Genomic DNA, 27,110 nt, shown 5'->3' with positions numbered 1-27,110 from the left:
TTAGAGATGATGCCCTACCGGTTAGCCCTGATGCACTACGCTGTACCACACTACGAGCTACCCAGTCGACACTTCTTTTCGAGAAAAGCCATCCCAGCCCTCCACCAGCATGTAAAAGACCGCATCGTCCATGCACTCAGGCAATCTGTGAGTACAAATGTGCACCTGACAACAGATGCATGGACCAGTAGGCATGGCCAGGGCCGTTACGTCTCCATCACGGCACACTGGGTTAATGTGGTGGATGCAGGGTCCACAAGGGACAGCAATATTGGGACAGTTCTGCCTAGCCCACGGTCTAGGAAACAGTTGGCTGTAGGCGTTCGCCCCCCCTCCTCCTCCTCCTCCTCATCCTCCTGCAGAAGCGAGAGCTCGTCCACAGACCACAGTCGCACGACCACTCCATCCGCAGCTGCCACTGTTGCACACGAGGTGTCCCATTATGGAACAGCTAGTGGCAAGCGTCAGCAGGCTGTATTGGCAATGAAGTGTTTGGGCAACAAGTCACACCGCGGAAGTTCTGTCCGAGTTCTTGCAGAAAGAAACTCAGTCATGGCTGGGCACTGTACATCTTGAGGCAGGCAAGGTAGTGAGTGATAACGGAAAGAATTTTATGGCTGCCATAGCCCATTCACAACTGAAACACATTCCTTGCCTGGCTCACACCTTAAACCAGGTGGTGCAGTGCTTCCTGAAAAGTTATCCGGGGTTACTCGACCTGCTCCTCAAAGTGCGCAGACTTTGCTCGCACATCCGCCGTTCGCCCGTACACTCCAGCCGTATGCAGAACCATCAGTGGTCTTTAAACCTTCCCCAGCATCGCCTAATCATCGACGTTGCAACAAGGTGGAACTCCACACTGCACATGCTTCAGAGACTGTGCGAACAGAGGCGTGCTGTTATGTATTTGTGGGAGGATACACATACACGGGCAGGCAGTTGGATGGCAGACATGGAGTTGTCAGGTGTGCAGTGGTCGAAGCTACAAGACCTGTGTCAAGTCCTTCAGTGTTTTGAAGAATGCACATGGCTGGTTAGTGCAGACAACGCCATAATAAGTATGAGCATCCCCCTAATGCGTCTGCTGATGCAAAGTTTGACGCACATAAAGGAACAGGTGTCTGCAGCCGAGGACGAGGGAAGCCTTGATGACAGTCAGTGTTGTGAATTCTGTTATCGAACTCCCTCCTGTGGTCATGAATGGTACTTCGGCGATTTCTGTCCATGGACTCCCTCTGGTGGCTGTGAGTGGAGTTGCTGGTTCTGAGGTTCCTTCCACAGGTGATCTAGGTTATTCTTAGGCTGGCTTCTCTATTTAACTCCACTCAGATCGTTACTCCATGCCAGCTGTCAATGTTCCTGTACTGGTTCAGTTCGCTCTTGGATCTTCTGGTTACCTGTCTCTTCCTGCAAGAAGCTAAGTCCCCGATTATTTTCTGTTCATTGTTCTCTTGTCCAGCTTGCTTTCATGATTTTGCTTTGCTAGCTGGAAGCTCTGGGATGCAGAGTGGCACCTCCGCACCGTGAGTCGGTGCGGGGGGTCTTTTTGCACACTCTGCGTGGTCTTTTGTAGTTTTTTGTGCTGACCGCAAAGATACCTTTCCTATCCTCTGTCTGTTTAGTTAGCCTGGCCTCCCTTTGCTAAAACCTGTTTCATTTCTGTGTTTGTGACTTTCATCTTAACTCACAGTTAATATTTGTGGGGGGCTGCCTTTTCCTCTGGGGAAATTTCTCTGAGGCAAGGTAGGCTTTATTTTCTATCTCTAGGGCTAGCTAGTTCTTAGGCTGTGTCGAGGCGTCTACGCCATGTCGGGTGCGCTCCACGGCTATTTCTAGCTGTGTGATAGGATTAGGGATTGTGGTCAGCAGAGTTCCCACTTCCCAGAGTCCTGTATCGATTTAACCATCAGGTCTTTTTGGGTGCTCCTAACCACCAGGTCCATAACAGTACAGCTGGCCCAAAAGTGTTAATGCATCTCAATAGAGGGATAAGAGAAGTTCTGAGACCATTTTTTTTTCTTTGCAGTGTGTTTTGTGTCTCTTTTCCCCTTTACCTTTGGGTGGTTCAGGACAAAGGTGTAGATATGGACATTCAAGGTCTGTCCTCTTGTGTGGATCATCTCACTGCAAGGGTACAAAGCATTCAAGATTTTGTAGTTCAGAATCCGATGTTAGAACCTAGAATTCCAATTCCTGATTTGTTTTCTGGGGATAGATCTAAGTTTTTGAATTTCAAAAATAATTGTAAACTGTTTCTTGCTTTGAAACCCCGCTCCTCTGGTGATCCCGTTCAACAAGTGAAAATTATTATTTCTTTCTTGCGTGGCGACCCTCAAGACTGGGCATTTTCCCTTGTGCTAGGAGATCCTGCATTGCGTGATGTTGATGCGTTTTTTCTGGCGCTTGGATTGCTTTAAGATTAACCAAATTCAGTATATCAGGCAGAGAAAATCTTGCTGGCTTTGTGTCAGGATGAAGCAGAGGTATATTGTCAGAAGTTTAGAAAGTGGTCTGTGCTTACTCAGTGGAATGAGTGTGCCCTGGCGGCAATTTTCAAAAAGGGTCTTTCGGAAACCCTTAAGGATACTATGGTGGGATTTCCCACGCCTGCTGGTCTGAATGAGTCTATGTCCTTGGCCATTCAGATCGATCGGCGTTTGCGTGAGCGCAAAGCTGTGCACCATTTGGCGGTACTCTCTGAGCACAGGCCTGAGCCCATGCAATGCGATAGGACTTTGACCAGAGCTGAATGGCAGGAACACAGACGTCAGAATGGGCTGTGTTTTTACTGTGGTGACTCCACTCATGCTATTTCCAATTGTCCTAAGCGCACTAAGCGGTTTGCTAGGTCTGCCTGTTGTGAATTCTGTGGCAGAGCTCCCTCCTGTGGTCACAAGTGGTACTTCGGCTGATTCTCTCTGTGAGCTTCTGTTGGTGGAGGGAAGTGGTACTGCGGCTTCTGAGTTTCCTCCCTCAGGTGATTTGGTGAGGTCGTTAGGTGCTTCTCTACTTAACTCCACCTAATGCTTTGATCCTGGCTTCATGTCAATGTTCCAGTGTTGGACTTGCTTTTCCCTGGATCATTCCTGTGGCCTGCTGCTCTGCATAGCTAAGTTCTTCTTTGCTATTTGTTTGCTATTTTTTCTGTCCAGCTTGTCTAATTTGTTGCTGGAAGCTCTGGGACACAAAGGGTGTACCTCCGTGCCGTTAGTTCGGTATGGAGGGTCTTTTTGCCCCCTTTGCGTGGTTTTCTTTAGGGTTTTGTGTAGACCGCAAAGTTACTTTTTCTATCCTCGATCTGTTAAGAAAGTCGGGCCTCACTTTGCTGAATCTATTTCATCTCTACGTTTGTCTTTTCATCTTAACTCAGTCATTATATGTGGGGGGCTGCCTTTTCCTTTGGGGTATTTCTCTGAGGCAAGGTAGGCTTATTTTCTATCTTCAGGCTAGTTAGTTTCTCAGGCTGTGCCGAGTTGCATAGGCAGAGTTAGGCGCAATCCACGGCTGCCTCTAGTGTTGTTTGGAGAGGATTAGGGATTGCGGTCTGCAGAGTTCCCACGTCTCAGAGCTCGTTCTATGATTTTGGGTTACTGTCAGATCACTGTATGTGCTCTGACCACTATGTCCATAGTAGTACTGAATTGCCTTTCATAACATCTGCCACCATTGGTACTGTACAGTCTAAATTTCTTTTGTCCGTTACTCTGATTTGCTCTTTGTCGTCCTATTCTGTTATGGCATTTGTGGATTCAGGCGCTGCCCTGAATTTGATGGACTTAGAGTTTGCCAGGCGCTGTGGTTTTTTCTTGGAGCCCTTGCAGTATCCTATTCCATTGAGAGGAATTGATGCTACGCCTTTGGCCAAGAATAAGCCTCAGTACTGGACTAATTTGACCATGTGCATGGCTCCTGCACATCAGGAGGATATTCGCTTTTTGGTGTTGCATAATCTGCATGATGTGGTCGTTTTGGGGTTGCCATGGCTACAGGTCCACAACCCAGTATTGGATTGGAAATCAATGTCTGTGTCCAGCTGGGGTTGTCGAGGGGTACATAGTGATGTTCCATTGCTGTCAATTTCGTCTTCCACTCCTTCTGAAGTCCCTGAGTTTTTGTCGGATTACCGGGATGTATTTGATGAGCCCAAGTCCGGTGCCCTACCTCCTCATAGGGATTGTGATTGTGCTATTAATTTGATTCCTGGTAGTAAGTTTCCTAAGGGTTGACTGTTCAATTTATCTGTGCCAGAACACGCCGCTATGCGGAGTTAAATAAAGGAGTCCTTGGAGAAAGGGCATATTCGCCCGTCGTCATCACCGTTGGGAGCAGGGTTCTTTTTTGTGGCCAAGAAGGATGGTTCTTTGAGACCTTGTATTGATTACCGCCTTCTTAATAAGATCACGGTCAAATTTCAGTACCCTTTGCCGCTGCTGTCTGATTTGTTTGCTCGGATTAAGGGGGCTAGTTGGTTCACCATGATAGAGCTCCGAGGGGCGTATAATCTTGTGCGTATTAAACAGGGCGATGAATGGAAAACAGCATTTAATACGCCCGAGGGCCATTTTGAGTACCTGGTGATGCCATTCGGGCTTTCTAATGCTCCATCTGTGTTTCAGTACTTTATGCATGACATCTTCCGAAAGTACCTGGATAGATTCATGATTGTATATTTGGATGATATTTTGGTCTTTTCGGATGATTGGGAGTCTCATGTGAAGCAGGTCAGAATGGTGTTCCAGGTCCTTTGTGCGAATTCCTTGTTTGTGAAGGGGTCTAAATGTCTCTTTGGGGTTCAGAAGGTTTCATTTTTGGGTTTAATTTTTTCCCCTTCTACTATCGAGATGGACCCTGTTAAAGTTCAGGCCATTTATGATTGGACTCAGCCTACATCTGTGAAGAGCCTGCAGAAGTTCCTGGGCTTTGCTAATTTTTACCGTCGCTTCATCGCTAATTTTTCTAGTGTTGTTAAACCGTTGACTGATTTGACCAAGAAAGGTGCTGATGTGGTCAATTGGTCCTCTGCAGCCGTTGAGGCTTTTCAGGAGTTGAAGCGTCGTTTTTCTACTGCCCCTGTGTTGTGTCAGCCAGATGTTTTGCTCCCGTTTCAGCTCGAGGTTGATGCTTCTGAGATTGGAGCAGGGGCTGTTTTGTCTCAAAGAAGTTCGGATGACTCGGTGATGAAACCATGTGTTTCTTTTCTAGAAAGTTCTCGCCTGCTGAGCGCAATTATGATGTTGGCAACCGAGAGTTGTTGGCTATGAAGTGGGCATTCGAGGAGTGGCGACATTGGCTTGAATGAGCCAAGCATCGCGTGGTGGTCTTGACGGATCACAAGAATTTGACTTATCTCGAGTCGGCCAAACGGTTGAATCCTAGACAGGCTCGATGGTCACTGTTTTTCTCCCGTTTCAATTTTGTGGTTTCATACCTTCCGTGTTGTGAATTCTGTGGCTGAATTCACTCCTGTGGTCACAAGTGGTACTGCAGCTTCTGAGCTTCCTTCCTCAGGTGTTCTGGTGAGTTCGTTAACTGCTTCATTACTTAACTCCGCCTGATGCTGCTATCCTTGCTCCTTGTCAATGTTTCAGTGTTGGATCTGAGCTTCTCCTGATTGTTCCTGTGACCTGCTGCTCTGTATAGTTAAGTGCTTTTTGCTTTTTTGTTGCTTTTTTTCTGTCCAGCTTGTCTTTTGTTTTGCTGGAAGCTCTGAGACGCAAAGGGTGGTACCGCCGTGCCGTTAGTTCGGCACGGTGGGTTTTTTTTTGCCCCTTTGCGTGGTTTTGCTTTAGGGTTTTTTGTAGACTGCAAAGTTCGCTTTACTGTCCTCGCTCTGTCCTAGAATATCGGGCCCCACTTTGCTAAATCTATTTCATCCCTACGTTTTGTCTTTTCATCTTACTCACAGTCATTATATGTGGGGGGCTGCCTTTTCCTTTGGGGAATTTCTCTGGGGCAAGTCAGGCCTATTTTTCTATCTTCAGGCTAGCTAGTTTCTTAGGCTGTGCCGAGTTGCCTAGGTAGTTGTTAGGCGCAATCCACAGCCGCTTTTAGTTGTGTTTAGGATAGGATCAGGTGTGCAGTCTACAGAGTTTCCACGTCTCAGAGCTCGTTCTTGTATTTTTGGGTATTTGTCAGATCACTGTGTGCGCTCTGATCGCTAAGCACACTGTGTTTCTGGATTGCCTTCATAACACCTGTCATTAGCAAACATAACAGTACAAGGAGCCCAACTAATGATTCTCAATAGAGGGAAAGAAAAAGTTCTGACATCATTTTTTTTTTTTTCTGCTCTGTGTTCACTTTTTTTTTTTTCCCCTAGACATTTGGGTGATTCTGGACACAGGTGTGGACATGGATATTCAGGGTCTGTGGTCTTCAATGGATAATCTCGTTATAAATGTACAAAAAATTCAAGATACTATTGATCAGAAATCTATGTTAGAACCAAGAATTCCTATTCCTGATTTGTTTTTTGGAGATAGAACTAAGTTTCTAAGTTTCAAAAATAATTGTAAGCTATTTCTGGCCTTGAAACCTCATTCTTCTGGTAATCCTATTCAACAGGTTTTGATTATTATTTCTTTTTTGCGCGGTGACCCTCAAGACTGGGCATTTTCTCTTGCGCCAGGAGACCCTGCATTGAGTAGTGTCGATGCGTTTTTCCTGGCGCTCGGATTGCTGTACGATGAGCCTAATTCAGTGGATCAGGCTGAGAAAAATTTGCTGGCTTTGTGCCAGGGTCAGGATGATATAGAAGTATATTGTCAGAAATTTAGGAAATGGTCAGTACTCACTCAGTGGAATGAATCTGCGCTGGCAGCTTTGTTCAGAAAGGGTCTCTCTGAGGCTCTTAAGGATGTCATGGTGGGATTTCCTATGCCTGCTGGTTTGAATGAGTCTTTGTCTTTGGCCATTCAGATCGGTCGACGCTTGTGCGAGCGTAAATCTGTGCACCATTTGGCGGTACTGCCTGAGGTTAAACCTGAGCCTATGCAGTGCGATAGGACTATGACTAGAGTTGAACGGCAGGAATACAGACGTCTGAATGGTCTGTGTTTCTACTGTGGTGATTCCACTCATGCTATTTCTGATTGTCCTAAGCGCACTAAGCGGTCCGCTAGGTCTGCCGTCATTGGTACTGTACAGTCCAAATTCCTTCTGTCCATTACCTTGATATGCTCTTTGTCGTCGTTTTCTGTCATGGCGTTTGTGGATTCGGGCGCTGCCCTGAATCTGATGGATTTGGATTATGCTAAACGTTCTGGGTTTTTCTTGGAGCCTTTGCGGTGTCCTATTCCATTGAGAGGAATTGATGCTACACCTTTGGCCAAGAATAAACCTCAATACTGGGCCCAGCTGACCATGTGCATGGCTCCTGCACATCAGGAAGTTATTCGCTTTCTGGTGTTGCATAATCTGCATGATGTGGTCGTGTTGGGGTTGCCATGGCTACAAACCCATAATCCAGTATTGGATTGGAATTCCATGTCGGTATCCAGCTGGGGTTGTCAGGGGGTACATGGTGATGTTCCATTTTTGTCGATTTCGTCATCCACCCCTTCTGAGGTCCCAGAGTTCTTGTCTGATTATCAGGATGTATTTGAAGAGCCCAAGTCCGATGCTCTACCTCCGCATAGGGATTGTGATTGTGCTATCAATTTGATTCCTGGTAGTAAATTCCCTAAAGGTCGATTATTTAATTTATCCGTGCCCGAACACGCCGCTATGCGCAGTTATGTGAAGGAATCCCTGGAGAAGGGACATATTCGCCCATCGTCATCACCACTGGGAGCAGGGTTCTTCTTTGTAGCCAAGAAGGATGGTTCGCTGAGACCGTGTATTGATTACCGCCTTCTTAATAAGATCACTGTTAAATTTCAGTATCCCTTGCCATTGTTATCTGACTTGTTTGCTCGGATTAAGGGGGCTAGTTGGTTCACTAAGATAGATCTTCGTGGTGCGTACAATCTGGTGAGAATCAGGCAAGGAGATGAATGGAAAACTGCATTCAATACGCCCGAGGGTCATTTTGAGTATCTAGTGATGCCGTTCGGACTTGCCAATGCTCCATCTGTGTTTCAGTCTTTTATGCATGACATCTTCCGTGAGTATCTGGATAAATTCCTGATTGTTTACTTGGATGACATTTTGATCTTCTCAGATGATTGGGAGTCTCATGTGAAGCAGGTCAGAATGGTTTTTCAGGTCCTGCGTGCTAACTCTTTGTTTGTGAAGGGATCAAAGTGTCTCTTCGGTGTGCAGAAAGTTTCATTTTTGGGGTTCATCTTTACCCCTTCTACTATCGAGATGGATCCAGTTAAGGTCCAAGCCATCCAGGATTGGATTCAGCCGACATCTCTGAAAAGTCTGCAAAAGTTCCTGGGCTTTGCTAATTTTTATCGTCGCTTCATCTGTAATTTTTCTAGCATTGCCAAACCATTGACCGATTTGACCAAGAAGGTTGCTGATTTGGTTAATTGGTCTTCTGCTGCTGTGGAAGCTTTTCAGGATTTGAAGCGTCGTTTTTGTTCTGCCCCTGTGTTGTGTCAGCCAGATGTTTCTCTTCCATTCCAGGTCGAGGTTGATGCTTCTGAGATTGGAGCAGGGGCGGTTTTGTCACAGAGAGGTTCTGATTGCTCAGTGATGAAACCATGTGCTTTCTTTTCCAGGAAGTTTTCGCCCGCTGAGCGTAATTATGATGTGGGCAATCGAGAGTTGCTGGCCATGAAGTGGGCATTCGAGGAGTGGCGTCATTGGCTTGAAGGAGCTAAGCATCGCGTGGTGGTATTGACTGATCATAAGAACTTGACTTATCTCGAGTCTGCCAAGCGCTTGAATCCTAGACAGGCCCGTTGGTCGTTATTTTTTGCCCGCTTCGACTTTGTGATTTCGTACCTTCCGGGCTCTAAAAATGTGAAGGCGAATGCTCTGTCTAGGAGTTTTGTGCCCGACTCTCCGGGTTTATCTGAGCCAGCGGGTATCCTCAAGGAAGGAGTCATTGTGTCTGCCATCTCCCCTGATTTGCGGCGGGTGCTGCAAAAATTTCAGGCGAATAAACCTGATCGTTGTCCAGCAGAGAAACTGTTCGTCCCTGATAGGTGGACTAATAAACTTATCTCTGAACTTCATTGTTCGGTGTTGGCTGGTCATCCTGGAATCTTTGGTACCAGAGAGTTAGTGGCTAGATCCTTCTGGTGGCCATCTCTGTCACGGGATGTACGTACTTTTGTGCAGTCCTGTGGGATTTGTGCTAAGGCTAAGCCCTGCTGTTCTCGTGCCAGTGGGTTGCTTTTGCCCTTGCCGGTCCCGAAGAGGCCTTGGACACATATTTCGATGGATTTCATTTCTGACCTTTCCGTTTCTCAAAAGATGTCGGTCATTTGGGTGGTCTGTGATCGCTTTTCTAAAATGGTCCATCTGGTGCCCTTGGCTAAATTGCCTTCCTCCTCTGATTTGGTACCTTTGTTCTTTCAGCATGTGGTTCGATTGCATGGCATTCCTGAGAATATTGTTTCTGACAGAGGTTCCCAGTTTGTTTCAAGGTTTTGGCGAGCCTTTTGTGGTAGGATGGGCATTGACCTATCCTTTTCCTCGGCTTTCCATCCTCAGACTAATGGCCAGACCGAACGAACCAATCAGACCTTGGAAACATATCTGAGATGTTTTGTTTCTGCAGACCAGGATGATTGGGTGTCCTTTTTGCCGTTGGCTGAGTTCGCCCTTAATAATCGGGCCAGCTCGGCTACCTTGGTTTCTCCATTTTTTTGCAATTCTGGGTTCCATCCTCGTTTCTCTTCAGGACAGGTTGAGTCTTCGGACTGTCCTGGTGTGGATTCTGTGGTGGATAGGTTGCAGCAGATCTGGACTCAGGTAGTGGACAATTTGATCTTGTCCAAGGAGAAAGCTCAACTTTTCGCTAATCGCAGACGCCGTGTGGGTCCCCGACTTCGTGTTGGGGATCTGGTTTGGTTATCTTCTCGTCATATTCCTATGAAGGTTTCCTCTCCTAAATTTAAACCTCGTTTTATTGGTCCGTGTAGGATTTCTGAGGTTCTCAATCCTGTGTCTTTTCGTTTGACCCTCCCAGACTCCTTTTCCATACATAATGTATTCCATAGGTCGTTGTTGCGGAGATACGTGGCACCTATGGTTCCATCTGTTGAGCCTCCTGCCCCGGTTTTGGTGGAGGGGGAATTGGAGTATATTGTGGAGAAGATTTTGGATTCTCGTGTTTCTAGACGGAAACTCCAGTATCTGGTTAAATGGAAGGGTTATGCTCAGGAAGATAATTCCTGGGTTTTTGCCTCTGATGTTCATGCTTCCGATCTTGTTCGTGCCTTTCATGCGGCTCATCCTGGTCGGCCTGGGGGCTCTGGTGAGGGTTCGGTGACCCCTCCTCAAGGGGGGGGTACTGTTGTGAATTCTGTGGCTGAATTCACTCCTGTGGTCACAAGTGGTACTGCAGCTTCTGAGCTTCCTCCCTCAGGTGTTCTGGTGAGCTCGTTAACTGCTTCATTACTTAACTCCGCCTGATGCTGCTATCCTTGCTCCTTGTCAATGTTTCAGTGTTGGATCTGAGCTTCTCCTGATTGTTCCTGTGACCTGCTGCTCTGTATAGCTAAGTGCTTTTTGCTTTTTTGTTGCTTTTTTTCTGTCCAGCTTGTCTTTTGTTTTGCTGGAAGCTCTGAGACGCAAAGAGTGTACCGCCGTGCCGTTAGTTCGGCACGGTGGGGTTTTTTTTGCCCCTTTGCGTGGTTTTGCTTTAGGGTTTTTTGTAGACTGCAAAGTTCGCTTTACTGTCCTCGCTCTGTCCTAGAATATCGGGCCCCACTTTGCTGAATCTATTTCATCCCTACGTTTTGTCTTTTCATCTTACTCACAGTCATTATATGTGGGGGGCTGCCTTTTCCTTTGGGGAATTTCTCTGGGGCAAGTCAGGCCTATTTTTCTATCTTCAGGCTAGCTAGTTTCTTAGGCTGTGCCGAGTTGCCTAGGTAGTTGTTAGGCGCAATCCACAGCCGCTTTTAGTTGTGTTTAGGATAGGATCAGGTGTGCAGTCTACAGAGTTTCCACGTCTCAGAGCTCGTTCTTGTATTTTTGGGTATTTGTCAGATCACTGTGTGCGCTCTGATCTGTTGTGAATTCTGTGGCTGAATTCACTCCTGTGGTCACAAGTGGTATTGCAGCCTCTGGGCTTCCTCCCTCAGGTGTTTTGGTGAGCTCGTTGGCTGCCTTGCTATTTAACTCCACCTGAGTCTGTCTTCCTTGCTCCTTGTCAATGTTCCAGTGTTGGATCTGAGCTACTGCATCTTTCCTGTGGCCTGCTGCTCTGCTAGATAAGTGTTACTTTGTTTTTGTTTCCGTTTTTTCTGTCCAGCTGTGCTATTCTCTTTTGCTGGAAGCTCTGAGACGCAAAGGGTGCACCGCCGTGCCGTTAGTTCGGCACAGTGGGTCTTTTTGCCTCCCTTTGCGTGGTTTTGCTTTAGGGTTTTTTGTAGACTGCATAGTTCTCTTTGCTATCCTCGCTCTGTCTAGAATATCGGGCCTCACTTTGCTGAATCTATTTCATTCCTACGTTTTGTCTTTTCATCTTGCTAACAGTCATTATATGTGGGATTTGTGCTAGGGCTAAGCCCTGCTGTTCACGTGCCAGTGGGTTGCTTTTGCCCTTGCCGGTCCCGAAGAGGCCTTGGACACATATTTCGATGGATTTCATTTCTGACCTTCCCGTTTCTCAAAAGATGTCGGTCATTTGGGTGGTCTGTGATCGCTTTTCTAAAATGGTCCATCTGGTGCCCTTGGTTAAATTGCCTTCCTCCTCTGATTTGGTGCCTTTGTTCTTCCAGCATGTGGTTCGTTTGCATGGCATTCCTGAGAATATTGTTTCTGACAGAGGTTCCCAGTTTGTCTCGAGGTTCTGGCGAGCCTTTTGTGGTAGGATGGGCATTGACCTATCTTTTTCCTCGGCCTTCCATCCTCAGACTAATGGCCAGACCGAACGAACCAATCAGACCTTGGAAACATATCTGAGATGTTTTGTTTCTGCTGACCAGGATGATTGGGTGTCATTTTTGCCGTTGGCTGAGTTCGCCCTTAATAATCGGGCCAGCTCGGCTACCTTGGTCTCTCCATTTTTCTGCAATTCTGGGTTCCATCCTCGTTTCTCTTCAGGACAGGTTGAGTCTTCGGACTGTCCTGGTGTGGATTCTGTGGTGGACAGGTTGCAGCAGATCTGGACTCAGGTAGTGGACAATTTGACCTTGTCCCAGGAGAAGGCTCAGCTTTTCGCTAATCGTAGACGCCGTGTGGGTCCCCGACTTCGTGTTGGGGATCTGGTTTGGTTATCTTCTCGTCATATTCCTATGAAGGTTTCCTCTCCTAAATTTAAACCTCGTTTTATTGGTCCGTGTAGGATTTCTGAGATTCTCAATCCGGTGTCTTTTCGTCTGACCCTCCCAGACTCCTTTTCCATACATAATGTATTCCATAGGTCGTTGTTGAGAAGATACGTGGCACCTATGGTTCCATCTGTGGAGCCTCCTGCCCCTGTTTTGGTGGAGGGGGAATTGGAGTATATTGTGGAGAAAATTTTGGATTCTCGTGTCTCTAGACGGAAACTCCAGTATCTGGTCAAATGGAAGGGTTATTCTCAGGAGGATAATTCCTGGGTTTTTGCCTCTGATGTCCATGCCCCAGATCTTGTTCGTGCCTTTCATGTGGCTCATCCTGGTCGGCCTGGGGGTTCTGGTGAGGGTTCGGTGACCCCTCCTCAAGGGGGGGGTACTGTTGTGAATTCTGTGGCTGAATTCACTCCTGTGGTCACAAGTGGTATTGCAGCCTCTGGGCTTCCTCCCTCAGGTGTTTTGGTGAGCTCGTTGGCTGCCTTGCTATTTAACTCCACCTTGTCAATGTTCCAGTGTTGGATCTGAGCTACTGCTTCTTTCCTGTGGCCTGCTGCTCTGCTAGATAAGTGTTACTTTGTTTTTGTTTCCGTTTTTTCTGTCCAGCTGTGCTATTCTCTTTTGCTGGAAGCTCTGAGACGCAAAGGGTGCACCGCCGTGCCGTTAGTTCGGCACGGTGGGTCTTTTTGCCTCCCTTTGCGTGGTTTTGCTTTAGGGTTTTTTGTAGACTGCATAGTTCTCTTTGCTATCCTCGCTCTGTCTAGAATATCGGGCCTCACTTTGCTGAATCTATTTCATTCCTACGTTTTGTCTTTTCATCTTGCTAAGTCATTATATGTGGGGGGCTGCCTATTCCTTTGGGGTATTTCTCTGAGGCAAGTCAGGCTTGTATTTCTATCTTCAGGCTAGTCAGCTCCTCAGGCAGTGCCGAGTTGCATAGGTAGTGTTAGGCGCAATCCACTGCTGCTTTTAGTTGTGTGAGGATAGGTTCAGGTATTGCAGTCTGCAGAGATTCCACGTCTCAGAGCTGGTTCTATTGTTTTTGGGTTATTGCCATATCACTGTATGTGCGCTGATTACTGCACACTGTGTTGCCTGATAGCACAGCATAACACTGATCGCTAAGCACACTGTGTTTCTGGATTGCCTTCATAACACCTGTCATTAGCAAACATAACACTTCCGGGCTCTAAGAATGTGAAGGCTGATGCCCTTTCAAGGAGCTTTGTGCCTGACTCTCCGGATGTTCCTGAGCCGGCTGGTATTCTCAAACAGAGGGTAATTTTGTCTGCCATCTCCCCTGATTTGCGGCGGGTGCTGCAGAAGTTTCAGGCTGATAGACCTGACCGTTGTCCAGCGGAGAAACTGTTTGTCCCTGATAGATGGACTAGTAGAGTGATCTCTGAGGTTCATTGTTCAGTGTTGGCTGGTCATCCTGGAATCTTTGGTACCAGAGATTTGGTGGCTAGATCCTTTTGGTGGCCTTCCTTGTCACGGGATGTGCGTTCTTTTGTGCAGTCCTGTGGGATTTGTGCTCGGGCTAAGCCCTGCTGTTCTCGTGCCAGTGGGTTGCTTGTGCCCTTGCCGGTCCCGAAGAGGCCCTGGACGCATATTTCCATGGATTTTATTTCAGATCTCCCTGTCTCTCAAAGTATGTCGGTCATCTGGGTGGTTTGTGATCGCTTCTCTAAGATGGTCCATTTGATACCCTTGTCTAAGTTGCCTTCCTCCTCTGATTTGGTGCCATTGTTTTTCCAGCATGTGGTTCGTTTGCATGGCATTCCGGAGAACATCGTCTCGGACAGAGGTTCCCAGTTTGTTTCAAGGTTTTGGCGGTCCTTTTGTGCTAAGATGGGCATTGATTTGTCTTTTTCTTCGGCTTTCAATCCTCAGACAAATGGCCAAACCGAACGAACCAATCAGACTTTGGAAACGTATCTGAGATGTTTTGTTTCTGCTGATCAGGATGATTGGGTGTCCTTCTTGCCTTTGGCTGAGTTCGCCCTTAATAATCGGGCCAGCTCGGCTACTTTGGTTTCGCCTTTTTTCTGTAATTCTGGTTTCCATCCTCGTTTTTCTTCAGGGCAGGTTGAGCCTTCGGACTGTCCTGGTGTAGATTCTGTGGTGGACAGGTTGCAGCAAATTTGGACTCACGTAGTGGACAATTTGACATTGTCCCAGGAGAAGGCTCAACGTTTCGCTAACCGCCGTCGCTGTGTTGGTCCCTGACTTCGTGTTGGGGATTTGGTTTGGTTGTCGTCTTGTTATGTTCCTATGAAGGTTTCCTCTCCTAAATTTAAGCCTCGTTTCATTGGCCCTTATAAGATTTCTGAGGTTCTCAATCCTGTGTCATTTCGTTTGGCCCTTCCAGCTTCTTTTGCCATCCATAATGTGTTCCATAGGTCGTTGTTGCGGAGATATGTGGTGCCTATGGTTCCCTCCGTCGACCCCCCTGCCCCGGTGTTGGTCGAGGAGGAGTTGGAGTATGTGGTGGAGAAGATTTTGGATTCTCGTATTTCGAGACGGAAACTCCAGTACCTGGTCAAGTGGAAGGGTTACGGTCAGGAAGATAATTCCTGGGTTGTTGCCTCTGATGTTCATGCTGCCGATCTGGTTCGTGCCTTTCATTTGGCTCGTCCTGATCGGCCTGGGGGTTCTGGTGAGGGTTCGGTGACCCCTCCTCAAGGGGGGGTACTGTTGTGAATTCTGTTATCGAACTCTCTCCTGTGGTTATGAATGGTACTTCGGCGAGTTCTGTCCATGGACTCCCTCTGGTGGCTGTGAGTGGAGTTGCTGGTTCTGAGGTTCCTTCCACAGGTGATCTAGGTTATTCTTAGGCTGGCTTCTCTATTTAACTCCACTCAGATCGTTACTCCATGCCAGCTGTCAATGTTCCTGTACTGGTTCAGTTCGCTCTTGGATCTTTCTGGTTACCTGTCTCTTCCTGCAAGAAGCTAAGTCCCCGATTGTTATTTTCTGTTCATTGTTCTCTTGTGCAGCTTGCTTTCATGATTTTGCTTTGCTAGCTGGAAGCTCTGGGATGCAGAGTGGCACCTCCGCACCGTGAGTCGGTGCGGGGGGTCTTTTTGCACACTCTGCGTGGTCTTTTGTAGTTTTTTGTGCTGACCGCAAAGATACCTTTCCTATCCTCTGTCTGTTTAGTTAGTCTGGCCTCCCTTTGCTAAAACCTGTTTCATTTCTGTCTTTGTGACTTTTATCTTAACTCACAGTTAATATTTGTGGGGGGCTGCCTTTTCCTTTGGGGAAATTTCTCTGAGGCAAGGTAGGCTTTATTTTCTATCTCTAGGGCTAGCTAGTTCTTAGGCTGTGTCGAGGCGTCTAGGCCATGTCGGGTGCGCTCCACGGCTATTTCTAGTTGTGTGATAGGATTAGATATTGCGGTCAGCAGAGTTCCCACTTCCCAGAGCTTGTCCTGTATCGGTTTAACCATCAGGTCTTTTCGGGTGCTCCTAACCACCAGGTCCATAACAAGTCAGCCATTGTCTGGCCAGGGCAGTCTACAGGACGAGGTGGCGGGCGAAGAGGAGGACGAGGAGGATGATGGGGATGAGTATTGTTTGGATGAGGAAGCTTCTCAGGGGGCAATAGAAACTGGTGGCGTAGCAAGGCCGGGTTCAGGGTTTTTGAGGGAGACAAGTGACGTTGATTTGCCAGAAACTGCCCCTCAACCCAGCACAAGCGCAGATTTCACAACTGGAACATTGGCCCACATGGCGGATTATGCCTTGCATATCCTCAAAAGGGACCCACGCATTAGAAAAATGATGACCGATGATGATTACCGGTTGGCCTGCCTCCTGGATCCACGCTATAAGGGGAAACTGCAAAACATCATGCCACATGAGAACCTTGAACAAATATTGGCAACCAAACAAGCAACTCTTGTTGACCGTTTGATTCAGGCATTCCCAGCACACAGCGCCGGTGATGGTTCTCACACGAGCTGCAGGGGGCAACAGGGCAGAGGTGTTAGAGGTGCACAAATCAGAAGTGGCGTTGGACAGAGGGGTTTTCTGACCAGGTTGTGGAGTGATTTCGCAATGACCGCAGACAGGACAGGTACTGCAGCATCAATTCAAAGTGACAAGAGACAACATTTGTCCAGTATGGTTACTAACTAATTTTCATCCCTTATCGATGTTCTCCCTCAACCGTCATTCCCATTTGATTACTGGCCACCCAAAATAGACACCTGGCCTGAATTGGCAGAATATGCATTGCAGGAGCTTGCTTGCCCAGCAGCTAGTGTGCTATCAGAAAGAGTATTCAGTGCTGCTGGTTCAATATTGACCGAAAAAAGGACTCGTCTGGCTACCCAAAATGTTGATGATCTAACCTTCATTAAAATGAACCACTCATGGATTTCTAATTATTTTGTCCCACCTTTCCCGGCTGACACCTAGCTTTCCTATAAAAAGGTCTTGCTTGTGGACTGGTCTTACTGAATGTTCCAATCTCTTAATTTGCATCTGCTGTTTGTCCAGCATACGACATGTTTATACCTCCCTAAATGGCCAAACTCCCCCCACGGGGCCGTGGTCTCGCCACTTGGTGCAAGCACCCGTGAGAGTGCCGTTTGTCTGAAGAGGTGGGTGTGCACGCTTTTGGTCGACGGCACTGCCACCGGGTCCCTCATAGTACAATAAAGTGTCTCTTGCGGTGGTGGTGCGCAACCAACGTCAGACACACCGTTGTAACATGAGGGGCCCTGGGCCTGTACCGCCGGCCACAAGACAGTTTCCCCCCCAAGCTCAAACAGTGCTCTACGATTTGCAAAATTATCTCTCACAGCTCCACCAATGTTTAGTCTATGCGCTGACATCCTTCAATGCCTGGCACTGACAATACCAATGTGTTGACATGTATGATGCTACTTAAAATAGTCAGGGGCAGTGTCCTATATTTGCACCAGTAAATACTTTGCGCCAAATTACTAGGTCTGAAACTCAGCAGAAGAGCCCACCCCTGTACCTAAGTATGCCACCCTTTTTATTTGTTTTGTTGTTTTGCGAGACATTAACGTCTATTTATTTTTTGGGAGTACTAACTGTGTCAGACACTCCTTCCAATTGTTCTCCGCTGAAAACACCAATGCTGCCTGTATACCCCTAGCACATAATCAAAGCTGCATTGAGCCTAATTTATTTATTTTAGGCCTTCTAAGTCTGTCTGCGGTCCGTCCTTCCAATTGTCCTCCTCTGACCACACCAATGCTGCCTGTGTACCCCTACCACATGATCGAAGCTGCATTGAGCCTAATTTATTTATTTTAGGCCTACAAAGTCTGTCTGCGGTCCCTCCTTCCAATTGTCCTCCGCTGACCACACCAATGCTGCCTGTGTACCCATGTAACTTTTTTAAACCTGCAGCGAGCCAACTTTGTGTTGTAAGGCCTTCTAGTAGTGTCTGTCTGCGCCACTCAATACAGCTGTCCTCCTCTTGAAAAAAAAAATGAGCTGCACTTGTCTGGTTTTCAGTCTGTCGGAATTTTAAAACTGCATTGGGGCCACAAGTTTCGTTGGGGTCTACAAACTGTGTCTGCAGTTCCAAGGTGTTCTCCAGGTTGCCTCTCCCTAGCTTCTATCTTCATGCTCTTGTTAAGTAGTTGTTGAAACAACACTGCATTAGGCCTACAAGTTGGGTCTGGGTTGTAGAGACAGTGTCTGCCACTCCAAGGTGTTCTCCAGGTTGCCTCTCCCCAGCTTCTATCTTCAAGCTCTCGTCAAGTGGTTGTTGAAACAACACTGCATTAGGCCTACAAGTTGGGTCTGGGTTGTAGAGACGGTGTCTGTCGCTCCAAGGTGTTCTCCAGGTTGCCTCTCCCTAGCTTCTATCTTCAAGCTCTCGTTAAGTAGTTGTTGAAACAACACTGCATTAGGCCTACAAGTTGGGTCTGGGTTGTACAGACGGTGTCTGCCACTCCAAGGTGTTCTCCAGGTTGCCTCTCCCTAGCTTTTATCTTCAAGCTCTCATTAAGTAGTTGTTGAAACAACACTGCATTAGGCCTACAAGTTTGGTCTGGGTTGTAGAGACGGTGTCTGTCGCTCCAAGGTGTTCTCCAGGTTGCCTCTCCCTAGCTTTTATCTTCATGCTCTTGTTAAGTAGTTGTTGAAACAACACTGCATTAGGCTTACAAGTTGGGTCTGGGTTGTAGAGACGGTGTCTGCCGCTCCAAGGTGTTCTCCAGGTTGCCTCTCCCTAGCTTCTATCTTCAGGCTCTCGTTAAATTGTTTTTAATATAACACTGCATTTGGCCTACTTGTATTGTTGGCTCTACTAACGGTGTCTGCCGCTCCTTGCTGTTCTCCTCCACTGAACAAAGCAGTGCCGCCTGTTTACTACTGTTACCAATTTTGAACTGCATTTAGCCTACTTACTGATTTGGGCCTACTCACTGTGTCAGCCTCTCATTACAGTTGTACTCCACTGAACAAAGCAATGCCCCCTGGTTAGTCCTGTTACCAATTTTGAACTGCATTTAGCCCACTTTATTATTTGCCAATTGCCCAGCCAGTGATAGATGAGTCTGCTTGTACATTGACCCAGAATGCTATATTCCCCGTGCACGCTACACAGCCAGAATGTGACCCTGCTGAAAGTCAGGTTCCCCTTCCCGCATACTATACCACCTTACACAGGGACAAAGAGTAAGGTGCAGATGAAAGTGCAGGTTCCTTCATCAGGTGGGGGGGAATACTCGTTGGCGATGTCACTGGCACAGGGCCTCTCATAGTAGGCAAAAGTGTCGCTGCCGGTGGGAGGCGCCCCTGCCGTGCAAACACACCGCCGTACTTTGAGGGGCCCTGTGCCAGTGCTAATGCCAACGAGTGGGCCCCCCTGCTTTCTCAGGATCACAGCACTTGCAAAGTTGAAATACTTACCTCTCCCTGCTCCACTGCCGTGACGTGGTCCACATTTCCTGGGCCCACTAAATACTTGAACCAGCCCTACCCCCCACAACTTTAGCCAAATGACCCCCAATTTCCAATGCCTAACTATTATTATAAGGTAAATTAACCCTGCTGTTCTGTTAGGTCAAAAATGACCGTTTTTGAAATTCTATCATGTTATAAAAATTCAGCGTGTGATTCTGAGACTTGAGGCTCCCTGACTTTTCGTCATTAGGGGGGTACTCTCTGTGGGAATTTTTTTTTTTTTTATTTTTGTTTACTTTATTTGGTACAATTTTTTTTACACTTGTACTGTTCGGTCAAAAATGACCGATAGGCCTTTATTCAGCTCTCCAGACAATTTTTGACTAAAATAAAGGTGCTATCACCTCATTTTGAACTATATATTGCATCTACTACTATTTATCAATGTATCTGACTACTTTTGGTCAGAAAAGATTTACACATACCAACATTTTCAAGTTGCGATACAGCCGACGGATTCGCTTCCAGTATAGCTATGCGCAATTTATTTCACTGGTTTTTATTTACCCTGCTGTTCATATAGATCTAGTTCCATTCAGTTGTCAACATTTCATATTGTAAATCATGATTTTTTTTTAATTTTAAAGGTTTATGGCGATAAATGGAAGAACTTCGATGTGACGGCTATGAATGCTTACATCGGGTTACTTCTATTAGCTGGAGTATACAAATCATATGGAGAGTCCACTAAAAGTTTGTGGAATTCGGAAACGGGGCGCCATATATTTAGGGCCACCATGTCTTTAGAAAGATTCCACGAAATTTCCAGAGTTCTACGGTTTGATGACAAAACGGATAGATCTGAAAGAAGAAGCACAGATAAACTTGCCCCAATTAGGGATTTGTGGAGTAAATGGGTCGAGATACTCCCAAAATGTTATAATACCGTAGAAAATGTCACTGTTGATGAGCAGCTGGTGTCATTTAGAGGCAGGTGCCCATTCAGGCAATACATTCCAAGTAAACCAGCAAAATACGGTATAAAAATCTGGACTCTGTGTGACAGTAAAACATCATATGCTGCAAATGTTCAAGTATATATTGGAAAAAACCCTCTAGAAAGACCTGAAAAAAACCAAGGCATGAGGGTAGTTTTGGACTTGACCCATGGACTCAAAGGGAGAAACGTTACCTGTGACAATTTCTTCACATCCTACCAATTGGGGCAGATGTTACAAAAAAACAATATAACTATGCTGGGTACTGTACGAAAAAATAAACCTGAACTTCCACAGGGTATCCTCAATAAGAGAGACGTACACAGTTCAATGTTTTATTTTACAAAGGACACTACGGTAGTGTCGTACGTTCCCAAAAAAAATAAACAAGTTATCCTCATGAGCACCATGCACCATGATGCAAAAATAAGTGAGAGAGATGACAGAAAGCCAGACATGATTCTTCACTATAACGCCACTAAAGGTGCTGTTGACACATTAGACCAGCTTGTAGGCACGTATACATGTAAAAGAAAAACAAATAGGTGGCCTATGATTCTCTTTTACAACCTGATCGATGTATCTGCCTATAATGCCTTTGTATTGTGGCGGGATATAAACCCCAAATGGCAAGAAAAAAAATTACACAAACGACGGCTTTTTATTGAGGAATTGGGGAAGTCTCTCACTAATCCATATGTAAAAACACGGCCACGAAATCCAAGAAATGAGAGTGCAGAAAAAGTGGCCCGACAAATTCGAGAGCATGGTGGAGACGGCGAGCCAACAGCTTCGACCACCACTGATACTGAAACGGCTTCCACCATCGCAACCAGCTGCAAGCGAAAAAGATGCTCATTCTGTCCAACGTCCAGTAACCATAAATCTAATATTATGTGTTGCAAATGTGCAAAATACTTGTGCAAGCGTCATGTAAATTATACATGTGATCAATGCAAGTAATACATTGATCGCATTTATCATTTGTTTTTGACAAAAAACCTTTTTTTTTTTTAAAAGTTTGTATATAGTTTAGAATAAAGAAAAGTTTTTATGTGCAATATGAAGCAAATATTGCAAAAAATGTTAATTTATTTGATTCAAAAAATAAAAGTTTTTGATTTAATTTTTCATCTGATTATTGAAAACCATGTTCACATACAGTAAAACAATGCAACAGGTAATCAAATAACACTTGAATTAGGTACAAATCACAACTTTGTTAGGTCCGGTCAAAAATGACCGGGAACAGTATAAGTGTATAAAAAACAACGTTTTTTGCCATTTTATAGAGAAAAAAGCTTTTTTTTTTTTTGCCTTTGAAAAAAGTATATCTACATAATGTTTGATATTATTACTTATAGTTAACATTTAGATCAAGATTTTTTTTTTATCTGCAAAAATAATCAATTTTTACAAAAATCGAAAAAATACCATGTTCCCTTTTGGATATAAAAAAAAAATATAAAACAAGCTTTGTATTTATTTTTTTTTCTGGTATTTGAACAACCATCTTCACAAGCAATATAATAGTGCAAAAACTGTTTAAAAAAACCACTTAGATTAGCTAAAAATGATTATTTTATAAGGACGGTCAAAAATGACCGGGAACAGTACAAGTGTATGTGAAATCTAAACAGAACAGCAGGGTTAAGATTGGCAAGCTTTAGTAACAAGAATGGATGTTTTTGCCATTAAAATGGGCACTGTAGTTGTTTTCCTGGCCCCCACTCACAGCCGATTATGCTTCCCCATTGACTTGCATTGTGTTTTGTGTTTCGGTCGATCCCCGACTTTTCGAGAAAATCGTCCGATTTCACTCGACTCGACTTTTGAGATAGTCGGGTTTCGCAAAACCCGACTCGACACCAAAAAATGAAAAGTCATACCTATAGCATGGAAGAGGCAATTTATATAAAGTAATAAAAAATTATTTATGAACAACAAGGTGGTCTATAACCTGTATGCACATATTAGTCGTTTAGATAGATCAAATGTGGAGACAGACAGATTCTCTTTAATTTATTTGAAATGTTTTCTCTTATATGTGTTTATTAGAATAAGGCTTATTGCTTTTGTTTTTATCAGGTAGTTTGTGTGTTGTAGTCTTTTTTATCTTTGTCAAACATCCTCTTTTCTCGTTTGGAACTTATAGTTTTAGACAGTTGTATTGTAAATATAAAAGCTGTAATTTATAACCAAGGTATTTTTGTTTCAGATGCTCTAACCGGTCTAATAAGCATCTTGACTGACATTATATGGAGGTTTACTGGCGATTTCTTGGCACCAGATATTGTTTGCAGGATAATTCGATACTTGCAGGTAGGTATTTTTTCAAGTATTATAAAATATTTGCAATGTAAAAACTGACATTGATCAGTGAGAGGTGAACAGTAGGGTGGCTATAAATATTTATTTCATTTTTTATCCTGTTGATTGGCTTTTTGAGGTACAAAAAAATGGTGGCCAGTGTCTTACATTTTGCTACTGTTTGGAGGCGAATGACAAAAAAATCTGCATTTTATCAAAAGTGGAGTTTTGTAAAATTCAAGGAGAATTCAATTCCATTCAAATACATTTGTTCATCTCTAATCAAAATTTATCTGGAGCATACGTATAATTTTGTTAGGTCTTAAATTTAAATTTGTTTAATAAAAATAACAGTACCTTTTGGCAAAAATGCAAAACGGTGACTTACCCAAGACTAAAGCAAGACAGACTTTAAGGGGGATGCTAAATATGCATAACTGCAAACAAAATCACTAGAACGTGCAGAACATATTCGTAGTCCCAACATCTGCATTGCCTTCCCCAGTCTGCCTGCTGCCTATTGACACCAGACCATGTCTTAGCATTTATAAAGATGACAGTTTCAATAAACCATATCATTAGGTGGATCATGAATACAGAAAACAGAGAAGGATAATGTCAGTTCACCATGGAAGTTTATAGGAGTCCAGCATGCACGGAACCACGAGCCGACCACTCATGTATAGCAATTGCTGTCAGGAGTCATTGCTCGGCTCCAGCTGAAACACCCCAATTCGCTTACTGTAATCTCTGGGGATTTTAACCGGGCTAAAATGTCTACTGCCTTACCTAAATTTTATCAGTTTGTTAAATGTACAACACGTGACAATATTACTATAGACTTACTCTATGCGAATGTCAAGAATGCTTATTCATCCTCTACCCTGCCGCCCTTGGGGAAGTCTGATCACAATCTTATACTATTGTCACCAGTCTATGAACCTGTTGTTACTAAACAGCCGGCTACCTTTAAATCAGTTAGAATGTGGAGTCCAGCAAATGAACAGGCTTTGCAGGATTGCTTTCATCTTACAGACTGGGATGTGCTGCTTGGGACAATGGACGAGTATACAAATGTTAATGAAGTGGTTGGTAGAGTGACTGACTACATTAACTTCTGCACTGATATGTTGGTGCCGACTAAAAAGATTAGGTGTTTTGCAAACAACAAGCCATGGATAACAAAGGAATTGAAGCATTTGCTCAACAGGAAAAAAAGGCATTTAAACTGGGTGACAAAGAGAAAATTAAAATGATACAGCATGAATTGAAGTCTAAAATAAAGGAGGCCCAGGAAGCCTTCAGAATTAAACTTGAAAAGAAACTGTCCCACAATAATACCAGAGAGGTTTGGTCAGGAATGAAATTACTGACTGGGCTTAATCTGAGTTCTGAAAATCATGGTGGAAATCTAGACAAGGCTAATCAGATGAACGAGTATTTCAACAGGTTCAGCAGTACATGTGTACATGTGCCAACTGATAGTGGATGGGACTTGGGTGCAAATTCTGCAACATCGATATTGGAGGATGAGCAGACTAATTTTAGAGTATCCGAAAATGATGTGAGGAGGCAGTTTAAGTCACTTAACATTGGTAAAGCTGCAGGACCTGATGGACTCAGCTCACGTGTCCTTAAAGTTTGTGCAGACCAGCTGTGTACTGTCTTTACACGCCTATTTAATGGAAGTATACAAACACAGAGGGTACCTGTGTTATGGAAAACTTCCTGTCTGGTGCCGGTACCCAAGACTTCTTCTCCTGCAACCCTAAATGACTATCGTCCTGTAGCCTTAACATCTCACGCTATGAAGGCCTTGGAAAGATTAGTGCTTGCTCACTTAAGACCAAGGGTCAATGCTTTTATCGATCCCCTTCAGTTTGCCTACCGACATAGATTGGGGGTGGATGATGCTATTCTTTCCCTGTTACATAGGGTACATTCATTTCTGGAGACTGATGGTACCACGGTGCGAGCGATGTTCTTCGATTTCTCGAGTGCATTTAACTCCCTGCAGCCACTTTTACTACACAAAAGATGACTGATATGAAGGTTGAAGAGGGGATGAGAAATTGGATAACTGACTACCTATCAGATCGGCCACAGTTTGTACAGATGGGAGCAGTGGTGTCAGGCAGATTACTGAGCAGTGTTGGTGCCCCCCAGGGAACGGTGCTTGCGCCCTTTCTTTTCACTCTGTATACTTCAGACTTTCAGTATAAATCTGAACTTTGCCACCTTCAAAAATTTTCGGATGACTCCGTGGTTGTGGGATGCATTAGGGGAGATCAGGGGGATGAGGAATATAGAAGGGTGGTGTCGAATTTTGTGGATTGGTGCAATGGTAATTATCTACAACTAAATGTTAAGAAAACAAAGGAGTTGGTGGCCAACTATAGCAGGATTAAGTTGGAATGCTTACCGATCACTATTGCTGGTCAGGAGGTAGAGCAGGTGGAGAGTTACAAATATTTGGGGGTCCATTTGGATAGCAAACTGGACTGGAGATGCCACTCGGAGTTTGTCTACAAGAAGGGGATGAGCAGACTGTATTTCCTAAGGAAACTGAGGTCTTTTAATGTGTGCAGCAAAATGTTAGAAATGTTCTACCAATCTGTAGTGGCAAGTGCCATCTTTTTTGCAATCACGTGCTGGGGTAGTAGTGTGCGGGCCTCTGATGCTAATAAGCTGAATAAGATTATTAAGAAGGCAAGTTCTGCTGTGGGCTGCAAGCTGGACTCTTTTGTGGAGGTAGTGGAGAAAAGAACTCTGAGAAAGTGTATGGTAATTATGAACAATAATGCACATCCACTATATGAGCTATTCATGAGACAGAAGAGCACCTTCAGTAACCGGCTAATACTTCTGAGGTGTAAGAAGGAAAAATATAGGAAATCGTTTGTGCCAACTGCCATGGGAATGTACAATAATAACATTAGGGTTAAACCACCAAGGTGAAAGTCTACTTATTTCTCTACATTTCAGTTCACTCGCTGTGTATGTCCTATTCTAATGTCTAATGTATAATGTTCTTCTGTCAACTCACTGTCATGTCAACTATGTAATTCCTTTATGATTTTTATGATTTAAGTTGTGCTGCTGTGATACCATAATTTCCCACGGGATCAATAAAGTGTATCGTATCGTATCGTAATTCCTGGAAAAGGAAGAAATTTTCCAGCTTCTGGTAAAATTTATAGAGTAATCTTTATACTATCAAAAAAAATAATAAAAATATATAGTGGACAGGAATAGGAGCAAGCAATGCGTTTCAAACATGGTTGTTCTTTATCTCTTATTCCTCTGTTTTTTTTTTTATTATCTATTTGGATTTTAATATATATTTATCTTTTTGTGTTTCATTTTTCCCCCCCTTTTTTTCCTTTTTTTTCTTTCACAGTGTGTCAGTTTCAATTAGTTAATTATTTCTCATGTGTGTTATTTAATTGCACCTGTGTATTTAAGACTGGTGTTTGGTCATTTTCAAGTAAGCTTGATAAAGAACAACCGTTTTCGAAATGTGTCGCTTGCTCCTGTTCCTGTCCACTCTACGTATATTTGATGGAACGAAGATTACTCTGAAAGTTTTACCAGAAGCTGGATCATGAATACATCAACTAACTGTTGGATGGATGTTCAGGCTATTAATCGTCTTTTTTCTATACATTCAGTATTACATTTATAAGCATGACCTTACAACATGGCAGGGCAGCTTGCTATAGATAACATAATTGCTGTCAATGAGCCTTAAAAAAAATCCACTAAAATTAAAACTACTTGCCAGAAATTGTGCAGTTCTTGCTTTTGACTCGAAAACAGCTGTCTCATTGAGTCTTAGACTCCATAAGGCTATGTGCACACATTGTGTTTTGTGCCCGCGCTGTGCCCTGATGGTGACCTGCCGGTGACCTGCCGGTCACCTGCCGGTCACTTGCTGGTGACCTGCCGGTGACCTGCCTATGATCGGAGCTGTGAGCTCCGATCATAGGCTGGTGCCTAGCGACACCGGCGTCACCAGGGCCACTTCTGATTGGTGGGATCTATGTGATCATTCGATCCCACCAATGACAGGTCACAGCAGCGGTGTGACCGCTCTGTGACCTGTCTCACCTGTCCCTGACCTGTCTGACTGCTCTTCAGGAATCCTCACACTTGGTGAGGATTCCTGAAGAGCGGTCACGCTGACAGATCCCCTCCTGTGCTGAGACTTGTGGTGCCACAGTAGCCTGTGACACCACAATTCGTGCTAAAGAAAGAAGACAGAAGAAAGAAGACAGAAGAAAGAAGAGAGACTACAACCGTAAGTGTTCATCCCCGATCCCGGCCCGATCTTACTTCACCCCCCCCCCTTACCCTCCCCCTTCCCCCTCCACCCCCACTTTGCGCCGCGTCCGTCCGTGCCCAAATTTAGCAGCCGCCGAGCGTTGATTGGTGACGCAGTTCACCGATCAACACTCGTGCTCGCTTTTCTTTTTCACCCCCCTTAGCGCCGCCGAGCGTTGATT

At 44.9% G+C, this 27,110-nt stretch overlaps 1 protein-coding gene across 2 annotated transcripts in view; it reads left to right on the top strand.

The window, feature by feature from the left end:
• NPSR1 (neuropeptide S receptor 1) overlaps nt 1-27,110 on the top strand; it is a 551,858-nt gene that overhangs the window by 181,723 nt on the left and 343,025 nt on the right. For both annotated transcript variants that reach the window (XM_069732482.1, XM_069732481.1), the window contains exon 3: nt 22,514-22,617. In XM_069732482.1, the coding sequence (XP_069588583.1) occupies nt 22,514-22,617 (104 nt within the window). The remainder of the gene's footprint in view (nt 1-22,513; nt 22,618-27,110) is intronic.

The sequence above is a fragment of the Ranitomeya imitator genome, chromosome 6 (genome assembly GCF_032444005.1).
Source record: "Ranitomeya imitator isolate aRanImi1 chromosome 6, aRanImi1.pri, whole genome shotgun sequence".
In the NCBI taxonomy this organism is placed as follows: Eukaryota; Metazoa; Chordata; class Amphibia; order Anura; family Dendrobatidae; genus Ranitomeya; species Ranitomeya imitator.
The sequence above is the reverse complement of the archived record's forward strand: the minus strand, read 5'-3'. Positions and strand labels throughout refer to the sequence as shown.